This window comes from Ranitomeya variabilis, chromosome 2 (assembly GCF_051348905.1).
Source record: "Ranitomeya variabilis isolate aRanVar5 chromosome 2, aRanVar5.hap1, whole genome shotgun sequence".
Classification (NCBI taxonomy): Eukaryota; Metazoa; Chordata; class Amphibia; order Anura; family Dendrobatidae; genus Ranitomeya; species Ranitomeya variabilis.
In genome coordinates, this window is record NC_135233.1 from 718,748,202 (window position 1) to 718,760,990 (window position 12,789).

The following is a 12,789-nucleotide window of genomic DNA, read 5'->3' on the forward strand; positions in this document are numbered from 1 at the left end:
GTGTTAAAAATAAAGATTTAGGTGTCCGCCGCCCCCCCACCCCCTGTGCGCCCCCCCGCTGGTCAGAAAATACTTACCCGCCTCCCTCGCTGCTTCCTGGTCTGGCCGCGGCTTCTCCTGCATGCGGTCACGTGGGGCCGATCATTTACAGTCATGAATATGTGGCTCCACCTCCCATAGGGGCGGAGCCGACTATTCATGATTGTAAATGATCGGCCCCACGTGACCGCATACAGTAGGAGGCGCGGCCAGACCAGGAAGGAGCGAGGGAGCGGGTAAGTATTTTCTGACCAGCGGGGGGGCGCACAGGGGGTGGGGGGGCGGCGGACACCTAAATCTTTATTTTTAACACTATTCTTCATATTTTCTCTACAGCAAACGCTGCTGCAGGGAAGATATGAATACCGGCTTCAGCACCATGTGGGGGGGACAGCGCTTACTGTAGCGCTGTCTCCTGCACGCACACGGACCCCAGACGGAGAATGTCCGTGTGAGGTCCGTGTTTTACGCGGACCCATTGACTCTATTGGGTCCGTGTAAAACGTGCGCTCCCACGAACACTGACATGTCTCTGTGTTTGGCACACGGAGACACGGTCCGCAAAAAATCAATGACATCTGAACAGATGCATTGATTTTTATGGGTCTACGTGTGTCAGTGTCTCCGGTACGTGAGGAAACTGTCACCTCACGTACCGGAATCACTGACGTGTGAAACCGGCCTAACTGAAAGCTGCAAATAAAGATTAAATAACCACAAGACGAAGGTCAGTCATCAATTCAGGTATCATTTTAATCAGTATAACAGCGCCAACCTGACACTAAGTTACTCAGCACAATCCTGCTGACAGGTTCCCTTTAAAACTCCCCAGGGCCGGCTCCAGGTTTTTGAGGGCCCCGGGCGAAAGAGTCTCAGTGGGCCCCCCCCTCCCCCCTTTAAAATATACCACGATTCATGATGCCCAGATACAGCGGAGAAATATAGGTATAGTACAATGCCAGATTTCACTTCTTACATGAGTGATAGCTATTGTAAATTCTGCAGTGTATATTTACAGGGGAGAGGTACTGTGCAGTGTATATATACAGGAGGAGCGGTACTGTGCAGTGTATATATACAGGGGAGAGGTACTGTGCAGTGTATATATACAGGGGAGAGGTACTGTGCAGTGTATATATACAGGAGGAGTGGTACTGTGCAGTGTGTATATATACAGGGGAGATGTACTGTGCGGTGTATATATACAGGAGTGGTACTGTGCTGTGTATATATACAGGAGGAGTGGTACTGTGCAGTGTATATATACAGGAGTGGTACTGTGCAGTGTATATATACAGGAGGAGTGGTACTGTGCGGTGTATATATACAGGAGGAGCGGTACTGTGCGGTGTATATATACAGCAGGAGTGGTACTGTGCGGTGTATATATACAGGAGGAGTGGTGCTATGCAGTGTATATATACAGGAGTGGTACTGTGCAGTGTATATATACAGGAGGAGTGGTACTGTGCGGTGTATATATACAGGAGGAGCGGTACTGTGCAGTGTATATATACAGGAGGAGTGGTACTGTGCAGTGTATATATACAGGACAGGAGGAGTGGTACTGTGCAGTGTATATATACAGGAGGAGTGGTACTGTGCAGTGTATATATACAGTACAGGAGTGGTACTGTGCAGTGTATATATACAGGACAGGAGGAGTGGTACTGTGCAGTGTATATATACAGTACAGGAGGAGTGGTACTGTGCAGTGTATATATACAGGACTGGAGGAGTGGTACTGTGCAGTGTATATATACAGGACAGGAGGAGTGGTACTGTGCAGTGTATATATACAGGAGGAGTGGTGCTATGCAGTGTATATATACAGGAGGAGTGGTACTGTGCAGTGTATATACAGGAGGAGTGGTACTGTGCAGTGTATATATACAGTACAGGAGGAGTGGTACTGTGCAGTGTATATATACAGGACAGGAGGAGTGGTACTGTGCAGTGTATATATACAGTACAGGAGGAGTGGTACTGTGCAGTGTATATATACAGGACTGGAGGAGTGGTACTGTGCAGTGTATATATGCAGGAGGAGTGGTGCTATGCAGTGTATATATACAGGACAGGAGTGGTACTGTGCAGTGTATATATACAGGACAGGAGGAGTGGTACTGTGCAGTGTATATATACAGTACAGGAGTGGTACTGTGCAGTGTATATATACAGGACAGGAGGAGTGGTACTGTGCAGTGTATATATACAGGACAGGAGGAGTGGTACTGTGCAGTGTATATATACAGGACAGGAGGAGTGGTACTGTGCAGTGTATATATACAGTACAGGAGGAGTGGTACTGTGCAGTGTATATATACAGGACAGGAGGAGTGGTACTGTGCAGTGTATATATACAGGACAGGAGGAGTGGTACTGTGCAGTGTATATATACAGGACAGGAGGAGTGGTACTGTGCAGTGTATATATACAGTACAGGAGGAGTGGTACTGTGCAGTGTATATATACAGGACTGGAGGAGTGGTACTGTGCAGTGTATATATGCAGGAGGAGTGGTGCTATGCAGTGTATATATACAGGACAGGAGTGGTACTGTGCAGTGTATATATACAGGACAGGAGGAGTGGTACTGTGCAGTGTATATATACAGTACAGGAGTGGTACTGTGCAGTGTATATATACAGGACAGGAGGAGTGGTACTGTGCAGTGTATATATACAGGACAGGAGGAGTGGTACTGTGCAGTGTATATATACAGGACAGGAGGAGTGGTACTGTGCAGTGTATATATACAGTACAGGAGGAGTGGTACTGTGCAGTGTATATATACAGTACAGGAGGAGTGGTACTGTGCAGTGTATATATACAGGACAGGAGGAGTGGTACTGTGCAGTGTATATATACAGGACAGGAGGAGTGGTACTGTGCAGTGTATATATACAGGACAGGAGGAGTGGTACTGTGCAGTGTATATATTTAGGAGGAGTGGTACTGTGCAGTGTATATATACAGGAGGAGTGGTACTGTGCAGTGTATATATACAGGAGGAGTGGTACTGTGCAGTGTATATATACAGGAGGAGTGGTACTGTGCAGTGTATATATACAGGAGGAGTGGTACTGTGCAGTGTATATATACAGGAGGAGTGGTACTGTGCAGTGTATATACTTCAACAGCCGCCCAGCCCAGGCCCCCAGCACCTGTCCTGTATATATATTATATACACTGTATCTATACAGGCTGTGCTGGGCGGCTGCTGTAGTATATATATATATATATATATATATATATATATATATATATATATATATATATATATATATATATATATATATCAGCTGCAGCCGCCCAGCCCATGGCCGCCCCAGGTCACCCAGTCCCAGACTGTCAGAACATACAGCGATATAGCATTGCACTCACTCAGGTGCTGGTAGGAGCTCTGTCTCCTTGATAAGTTCAGCAGTGCACACAGTCAGGAGATTCAGAGCAGGAGAACTCTCCGCCCACAATGTCACGCTGGCTGTGTCCTTAATTAACCCCTATGTGTGCCTGGCCCTGCACTGACAGTGAGAAGATGCTTGTGCCAGCGCAAATTGAAAGGGTAGAAAGGGTTAAAGCAGCCAGATGGCTCTATGACTGTGTGAGTGGGCCCCCCTGTCTCATCAGGGCCCCGGCACTTGACCGGCTAGGCCGGGTGTTGACGCCGGCCCTGCTTTACACGGTTCAGTGTGAATGGAGGTATTAACCCCATTAGCAGTGGTTCTAGGGGAGCAGAACTCCATAGATACGGAATCTGATGGACCACAACACTATTTTTGTTTTGTTTTTTTTGAGTGGGAGAGCAGAAAAGTCTGAGACAATGGAAGAATTATTGTGGCTCCATTCAAATGCCTTACACCAAAATTACCAGGACCAACCTGAAGTCTTTGTTCTGCCATCGTCTACACCAGTCGCTAAAGATTCCATCATTTCAGCTTTATGCATGTGGAACTCAACAGGATGCATTCGTCCTCTCGCAACCGCCCTTTCTAGATTCTGTACAGACTGCTGTCGATATCCTCCTGAGTTATCTAGGCCAAATTGTCTCTAGCGGAGGAAAAAACATGCACGAAAGTGTAAATAGTATTTAACTGAAAAAAACATTATCATTGTAAAAATAAATAATACATTACATATCTTTACTAGTGATGAAAGATTTGAGTAACAAGTATAATGGAAGTCAATGAGAAACTTGACCATTTTCCACAAAGACTAACAGGAAGGCAGAAAAATTACTGAAATTGATGAAAACAGCGCTCAAATTTAATGGGATCAGCATGGATGGACACATCTCTGACTACCATGTCGCTGCTGGAAACAATGTTGTCAGAGTATTACTCCACTTTTACGGACTGACAATAAAACATACAAAACCGAAGTTTTTACAGGAAAAAAATGTTACGAAACATTCTTTCCTGCATAATGACTTGTGTATAAGGCAAAATTAGAGAGGAAAAAAATGCTTCCTCCACGCCTTAATAGCCAAATTTCCCCATCGCCTATGACTACAGTAGATGACATTTTAGGGGGGGAAATAAAACTACACTCATTGGTAGTCACTGGTATATGTAATTTTACCATTTAACTACCTAATCCAGGCATGTGGTGTGTATGACATGGTCAGACATATCCTGTTTAATTTATGAAGTAGGGACTCAAACTCACAAAGCCTATGCAAACAATCCAAGAACTGACATAAATTAGAAGAACAGGGACTCCGATGCACCCTGTATTAGACATAAAGAAGGGCCTCATACACATTCTGTTAAAATTGTTAGGTAGTGAGAGTCCTAAACTCATAAAGCCTATGCACTAAGTTAAAGGGCTGCCAAAAATTAGAAGGAACGACTGCAATACATCCTGGAAGACAAAAATTTTGAACAAATTCCACATGATGATCCTCTAAAAATTTGGAGTGACTATAATGACCCTCTAAAAATTTGGAGAGAGTGCTGCATAATGACCTAAATATTTGGAGAGAGTGCCACATAATGACCTAAATATTTGGAGAGGGGATCCTATAAGGACCCTCTAAAAATTTTGAGAGAGGGCCACATGATGACTCTAGATTTGAATTGGCTTCATGTTCCACTGCTGTTATTCCATTGGTGTTGAGAAGTCTGGGCCAATCCAGGTCTTGTTCATTTTGATAAGAGTCAGCCTGTCAGCCTTTTCAGTTGAGAGGCGGATGCGCATTTCAGTTATTTCCCCGGTGGCACTAAAAACCCACTCTGACAAAACGCTGCTGACACGGCAGGTCAGCACCTCCAGGGCCAGTTCATGCCACGTGTCCAGCTTGGAAACTCAATAGTTGTATGTCACAGAGGAAACACGGAGAACGCTGGTGCGGTCGGCTAGATATTCCTTCACCATTTTCAAAAACTTTTCCCGCCTTGTAAAACTACCCCACGCATCAGGGCCTGGGCGCTGGGAGGGTCTACTGAACCTATCCTAGATCTTTCATAGTGTACCAGTGCCTCTGTTGGGCCTGGTTTGTGTCTCTACTCCTTGGTTGCCTGAGGATCTATGACCTCTGCCTCCAGCATTTTGTTTTTATTAATTGATTGACTATGGCCTTCTGGTATTTTACTAGCTCTCTCCACCGCAGGAAGGAGAGATGGAAAGTTCTCCTAATGTGGATTGAGAAGGATGAACAACCAGTAATCAGTGTTGGCCAAAATGCGTATAAAACAAGGGTCACGGGAAAGGCAGCAGGACAAATTCAGTCATGTGAGCCAGACTCCTCACAAGACTTCCCTGTCCTCACCAGGATGACTATCCATCTCCTCCTCCTCTTCAAGCCCATACACATTGAACGGACAGCATGAAGCTGGTGTGGGTAGTACCCTCTGTAGCATAGGCAACCATATCCTGTTCCTCCTCCTTCTCATTATCATCCAATCCATGCGAGATGAGACTGGGCTGGGTAATACTTTCTTCCTCAATCTCCACCTAGTCCACATGCAAAGGTCCCTCTTTAAATGTGAGCAGCGAGTGCTTGAGTAGGCACACAATCGGGATGGTTACGCTGATTATGGTGTAATCGCTGGTCAGCATTTTAGTTGATTCCGCAAAGCTTTGGCAAGCTTAACAGATGTCAGACATCCATGCCCACTCATCACTTGCTATGTGCGGAGGCTGACCGGAATACTGACTGGCATATTGTAGCTTGTGTTCGCAAACCAGTCGGTGAGCTGGTAACAGCAAGTGCTGCTGTAGCAGTGCCAGTCCGGCAGCAGCTGTAGCTGATTTGCAGAAATGGGCACATAGGCGGCATGCCTTCACAAGTAGCTCTGGCAAATATGGTTAGGTTTTCAGAAACCGCTGAACCACTAAGTTGAGCACCTGGGCCAGTCAAGGCATGTGTGTGAGCTTGCCAAGATTCAGAGCCGCCACCAGGTTATGGCCATTATCACACAGGACCATGCCTGGTTGCTGGTTTAGAGGCGAGACCCACAGATCTATGTGGTCTGTTATAACTTTCAACAACTCTGCGGCGGTGTGCTGTTTGTCATCTAAACAAATTAGTTTCAGCAAAATCTGTTGAGCATCACCTTGGTAGTGCTTCCAGCTTGCGACTGATATAAATGACAACTGGGAGATGAAGGATGAGGAGGACAGCATGCAGCAACTGGTGTAGAAGGTGGAGAAGACCCTGATGGAACTAGGGCCCACAATTCTTGACTTCTGTTCTGTAGCACATGTGCCAACGCAGAGTCCGACCCGCTCCCGGCTTCCACTAAGTTTTACCCAGTGTGCAGTCAGGGAAATGTAGCGACCCTGGCTACAAACACTTGTCCACGTGTCGGTCATTAAGTGGACCTTCCCAGTAATTGCATAGGTCAGGGCAGGGCTGATGATATGGGACACATGCTGGTGTAAGTCGGGGACAGCACACCAGGAAAAAAATGTGGCGTCTGGGGACCGAGTATCGAGGTAGAGCTGCAGCAAAGAGGATGCGGAAAGTCTCAGTGTCCACAAAACTAATCGGCAACATTTCCAGGGAAATGTGCCCGCTTAGTGTTTGGGCCTGTGGGTGGGTTGCTGGGTAGTTACGCATGTGTACCAAGGCCCTGGATAGGGACAGCTGAACACTGTGTTGAGACAAGGAATTGGACGTGGTTGCTGATGGTGCTTGCAAATGTGCAACGACAGGTGAAAGGAGGAAGGCATCCGCGCCTGCATCATGGACGGGGAATTGTCAAGTACGTAGCACAGCAAAGGAGGCAGTGGTGTCACTTGCAGACAGACATCTGGGCCCACCTAGTTGGGTGCTTTGATAACATGTGCCTGAGCATGCTGGAGGTGCTCAGTCTTGAAATGGTCAGGCCCATGTTGATCTTGGAAAAACAAAAGAAGAGAGAGAAAAACCAACCAAGAAGTCCAAAAAGGTAAAGTAATAAAGTAACAATATAATGTTTATTGGTTATAATAAAATACAGGAAAAAAAATAATGGGAGACAAACAATGTGTACAAAACCAGTTAATTAAAAACAAGGACACACATCCACAAGAGAAAAAAATGGCCATAAATAGTAAACACTAAAAAGTAATTAGGCCAAAAAGTGTGATTCTCAATGTGATATAATAAAAAATTCATAAACCAAAATTTAATGATAAAATATCAGTAAAACATGTCAAGTGCATACAAGGAGTTAACAATACTCTACCGTAAAGTGCTTAGTGCTGGAGTATCAACATTTAAGAAAACTCCAGTGTAGGGAAAATATCAGAAGGGGTAACGACATGAACCCATAGTGTAGATCAGGAGAATTTATAAACTAATATACAGTTGTGGCCAAAAGTATTGACACCCCTGCAATTCTGTCAGATAATACTCATTTTCTTCCTGAAAATGATTGCAAACACAAATTCTTTGGTATCATCATCTTCATTTAAGACAAATTAAATGAAGATAATAATACCAAAGAATTTGTGTTTGCAATCATTTTTAGGAAGAAAATGAGTATTAAGAGAATGAAGCAAAAAGCAAAACATTGATCATTTCACACAAAACTCCAAAAATAGGGATTTTTGTGTTACTCACCGTAAAATCCTTTTCTCCGAGACGCTCATTGGGGGACACAGGACTGTGGGTGTATGCTTCTGCCGCCAGGAGGCTGACACTAAGTAAACTTGAAAAAAAAAAACGTTAGCTCCTCCTCCGTCGTATACACCCTGACACTGGCTACCGGAGAATCCAGTTTGGTGCAAAAGCAGTAGGAGAACAAAATACAAGCATTGATATAACAGCATGAATACAGAAAACTTATGTCTAGAAAAGATCCTACTGACTAATGAAATCGAAAATAGTCAAAGCAGCCATAGGCTACCAGGGAGGGAGCTGTGTCCCCCAATGAGCGTCTCGGAGAAAAGGATTTTACGGTGAGTAACACAAAAATCCCTATTTCTCCTTCGCCTCATTGGGGGACACAGGACTGTGGGATGTCCTAAAGCAGTCCCTGGGTGGGAAATTGACTCACCAGTAATAATCATCCAGATAACGGTTGTCTATAAATGCGCCACTGCCTCTTGAAGAATCCTTCTGCCCAGACCTGCATCCGCAGAGATCTGGGAGTGGACATTATAATGTTTGACAAACGTATGCAGACTAGACCAGGTTGCCGCTTTGCAAACCTGTTCTGCTGAGGCCTGGTGCCGAATGGCCCAGGAAGCCCCCACTGCTCTAGTGGAATGAGCCTTGATCCCAGCCGGAACCATCACGCCCCTGGAGCGATAGGCCTCCTGAATGGTAGCCCGTATCCACCTGGCCAGGGTAGATTTAGAGGCCGCGCATCCCTTCCTGTGACCCTCTGGAAGGACAAACAGAGATTTTGTCTTGCGAAAAAGGGCCGTTCGGGAAATGTATCTCCTCAGTGCTCTCACCAGGTCCAACGTATGGAGAGCCTTTTCTACACGGTGCGTAGGAGCCGGACAAAAAGAGGGCAGAACAATATCCTCATTAATATGGAATGAGGAAACTACCTTTGGCAAAAAAAGAAGGTGCTGGTCTGAGCACTACCTTGTCCTGATGAAAACGTAGAAAGGGGGTATGACAGGACAGGGCTGCCAACTCCGATACCCGCCTTATGGAAGATATGGCCACTAAAAATACGACTTTCCAAGAAAGGAGCGTCAAGGAAATATCTTGAAGAGGCTCAAAGGGAGCTTCCTGCAATGCCTTTAAGACCAAATTAAGGTCCCAAGTTTCCAAGGGAGTCTTATAAGGAGGGACCTTATGAGCGACTCCCTGAAAAAAAGTCCTAACCTGACGGTTAGTAGCAATCCTACGCTGAAAAAGGACTGATAAAGCCGAAATTGCCTCTTAAGGGTACTTGGAGCAAGCCCAGACCGGCCTGAAGGAAGGCTAGAATGTTTGGGACAGAAAAACGCAGAGGAGGTAGCCCGCGCTCTCTACACCAAGAAAGGAAAACCTTCCAAGTGTGATAAAATCTGGCCGAAACAGCTTTACGTGCACTGATCATGGTATTTGCTACCTCTTGGGAGAATCCTGCCTGGGTTAAAACCCAAGATTCAACGGCCAGGCCGTCAAACGTAGGACCCCTGAGCTCTGGTGGTAGATCGGCCCTTGAGATAGGAGATCCGGCCGATCGGGGAGCCGTCAAGGAACCCCGGCGAGAAGAAGTATTAGGTCTGCATACCAGGTCCGTAGCGGCCAATCCGGGGCGATCAGAATAGCAGGCACTCTCTCTGCTTTGATCTTCTTGATTACCCTCGGGAGCAGTGCCAGAGGAGGGAAGAGATAAGAGAGATGAAACTGGTTCCAAGAAAGTACTAGTGCGTCCACGGCGGTTGCCTGTGGGTCTCGATACCGAGAGACAAATCTGGGTACCTTGGCATTCTCCCTGGACACCATTAGATCCACGTCCGGAGTCCCCCAAAGATGACATATCTGGCGAAAAACCTCGGGATGGAGAGACCATTCCCCGGACGCTAGACCCTGACGGCTTAGGAAAGGTTGAGGGAGAGTGGATTCCTGTTCCATACCGCTAGGATTGCCTGTTGGAGAGGACGAAGATGAAGCTGCACGAAAGGCACTGCTTCTATGGTTGCAACCATCCTTCCTAACACCCTCATGCAGGACCGAATCGTATGAGGGTACGGTTGCTGAAGATTCCTCACCTCCCGCCGAAGGGCTAGGACCTTGTCTTGAGGAAGGATTGATAGGGCTTGAGAAGTTTCAAAGATCATGCCTAGAAATGAGATCCTCCGGACGGCTGTAAAGATGACTTCCTTAAATTTATTAGCCAACCTAGACGAGAAAGGGTGTCCAGGGTGATGCCGACACTCTCCCTGCAAGAATGAAAGGTCGGTCCCTTGATTAGCAGATCGTCCAGATAGGGCAAGACAACTATGCCCCGGGAACGCAGAATGGACCCCACAGTTGACATGACTTTGGTGAACACCCTGGGAGCGGAGGCCAGCCCGAAGGGTAAAGCCGTAAACTGGAAATGTAGATTGTTTACGGCAAACCGGAGAAATCTTTGATGAGGCGGAAAAATGGGAATATGTAGGTAGGCGTCCTGAATGTCTATGGAAGCCAAGAACTCTCCCTTTTCCAGTGAGGCGATGACTGACCAGAGTGACTCCATCCGAAAGTGGCGAACGCGGACAAACCTGTTTAGGAGTTTTAGATCTAACATAGGCCTTACTGTACCGTCCTTTTTGGGCACTACGAAAAGATTGGAATAAAATCCCTGAAACCTTTCCTCCCTTGGAACAGAAGAAATGACTCCTCTGAGACAAAGGGACTCTATGGACTGGTATAGGTCTTGTGGGAGGGACTCGGACCTGGGAAGTCGGGATGTGAAGAAACAGGAAGGAGGTAGTCGTACCAGCTCTATTTTGTAACCTGACGATACGAGCTCTCCTACCCACCGGTCGTGATTTACCTGAAGCCAGACTCAGTGAAACAACAGTAGACGTCCGCCTACTCTGTTGGAGGCATTCCGAGGAAACCTCCAGTCACTTAGCTGAAAACCTTTGAGTCCTAGATCCTCTGGATCTAGTTGACTGGAAACGCATTCTTCCCCCCTGGTTAGTGGTATAAGAGGACCGAACTTCTCGGTCCCGATTGGGTCGGCCCTGCGTAGCAGAGCCCGATGCTGGGGCCCATCTGGTATTGCGAAAAGTTCTAAAGCGAGCCTGAAACTGGCGACGAGAAGGCTGTCTAAACCTCTGCTGAGGAAGAAACTTACTCTTTCCCCCCTGTGGAGTCAGAGATAAGCTGATCCAGCTTCTCTCCGAACAAGCGGCCACCCTGATACGGTAGGGTAGTAAGGGACTTTTTAGAGGTAGAGTCAGCCCGCCATGTTCTTAACCAGAGAGCCCTTCTAATAGCAATAGCATTAGCCGCAGCCGAAGAAGCGCAGTCTGCAGCATCTAAGGACGCATTAATCAGATAACTACCAGCAAGTGCTATCTGAGAAGACATTTCCGTCAATTCTGCTGACAGATCACCTTCTTGGAGAGCCTTTGTTAAAGACTCCGACCAAGATATCATAGCCTTGGCAACCCAAGTTGCTGCAAAAGACGGAAAAAGCGCCGAACTTGCGGCCTTAAAAACGGAGCGGGCCAAGCTCTCTATAAGACGATCCGTAGGGTCCTTAATTGACGAGCCATTAGGGAGAGATAGTAACGTGCTAGAGGCTAAACGGGACACCGGAGGATCCACAGAAGGATTATCCGCTCAATTACTACAGAGTTCAGTAGCAAAGGGATACCTAGCCTTCAGAGCCCTTTGCCCTGAAAAACGCTTGTCTGGGTGGTCCCGGTTACGCCGAATTATGTCATCAAACTCAGGGTGGGAGGATAACACCCTATGGGTAAGTTTGGCCCGTTTAAATGACACCTTATGACCTGAGGAAGAGGCGAGCTCATCCTCTATCCCCAGAGACTGATTGACAGCCTCAATGAGGCTATCTACAGACTCCTGAAACCCAGGATTATCAAAATTAAGAGACCCTTCTGACTCATAGTCAGACTCAACTTCCCCGCTTTCAGCAGGAGAAGGAGAACGTGATGCGGAACTCCAGGATGCCAAAGCACCTGAGGGCCTGGGCGACGCCGTGCGAATCCGTTTTCCATGCGTCAGTCTAGTACGAGCGTGGCCCCTACAGGCCGAAAGCTTCTAAGGACCCGAGGTCCTCTCCGAGCCAGAAGGACTGCCGGCCCTCACCGCCGGGGTCTGAAGGGATTTGATCGCCTCAGTAAGGGACGCCATGGATTGCGACAAAGACGTAACCCATTCCGGCAGACCTGCACCAGCCTCTGATTGAGTCAGAGAGATTGCTGGGGAGCTGGTAGGGGGGGGGCTCCTGGGCGCGTTCAGAGTTGCAGGTCTCGCAGAGGCGATTACTCTGGGCGTGCGGAAATGGGGCACGACAAGCTACACAACCGGTAAATAGGACCGTGTGAGTTTTAACCCTTCTAGACATAGTAATCCGTATATGCTATACCCAGGGCCAGAAACTGGGAAAAAATAATGCTTCTGTCAGAAGGAGGGAGAAGCACTTACCCCAGTCCTGTGTCCCCAAGATTACAGCGAAGGATCCGAACGCACGCAGCGGAGCCAAATGAGACTGCCTTTTATCCAGCCGTACTCAGGGGGAGGAACCACCGAGAAATAATGCGGCCTGGAGTAGGCCCGAAGCCGGGGCCTCAATTTCTTTCCCCTCTCCTCTCGGTCCTGAGAGAGGGAGGGCGGAACAGGAAGTGACGCGC

At 47.2% G+C, this 12,789-nt stretch overlaps 1 protein-coding gene across 1 annotated transcript in view; it reads right to left on the bottom strand.

The window, feature by feature from the left end:
* ZUP1 (zinc finger containing ubiquitin peptidase 1) overlaps positions 1-12,789 on the bottom strand; it is an 86,904-nt gene that overhangs the window by 42,431 nt on the left and 31,684 nt on the right. Inside the window, exon 5 of the mRNA XM_077289518.1 lies at positions 3,924-4,092. Within this exon, the coding sequence (XP_077145633.1) occupies positions 3,924-4,092 (169 nt within the window). The remainder of the gene's footprint in view (positions 1-3,923; positions 4,093-12,789) is intronic.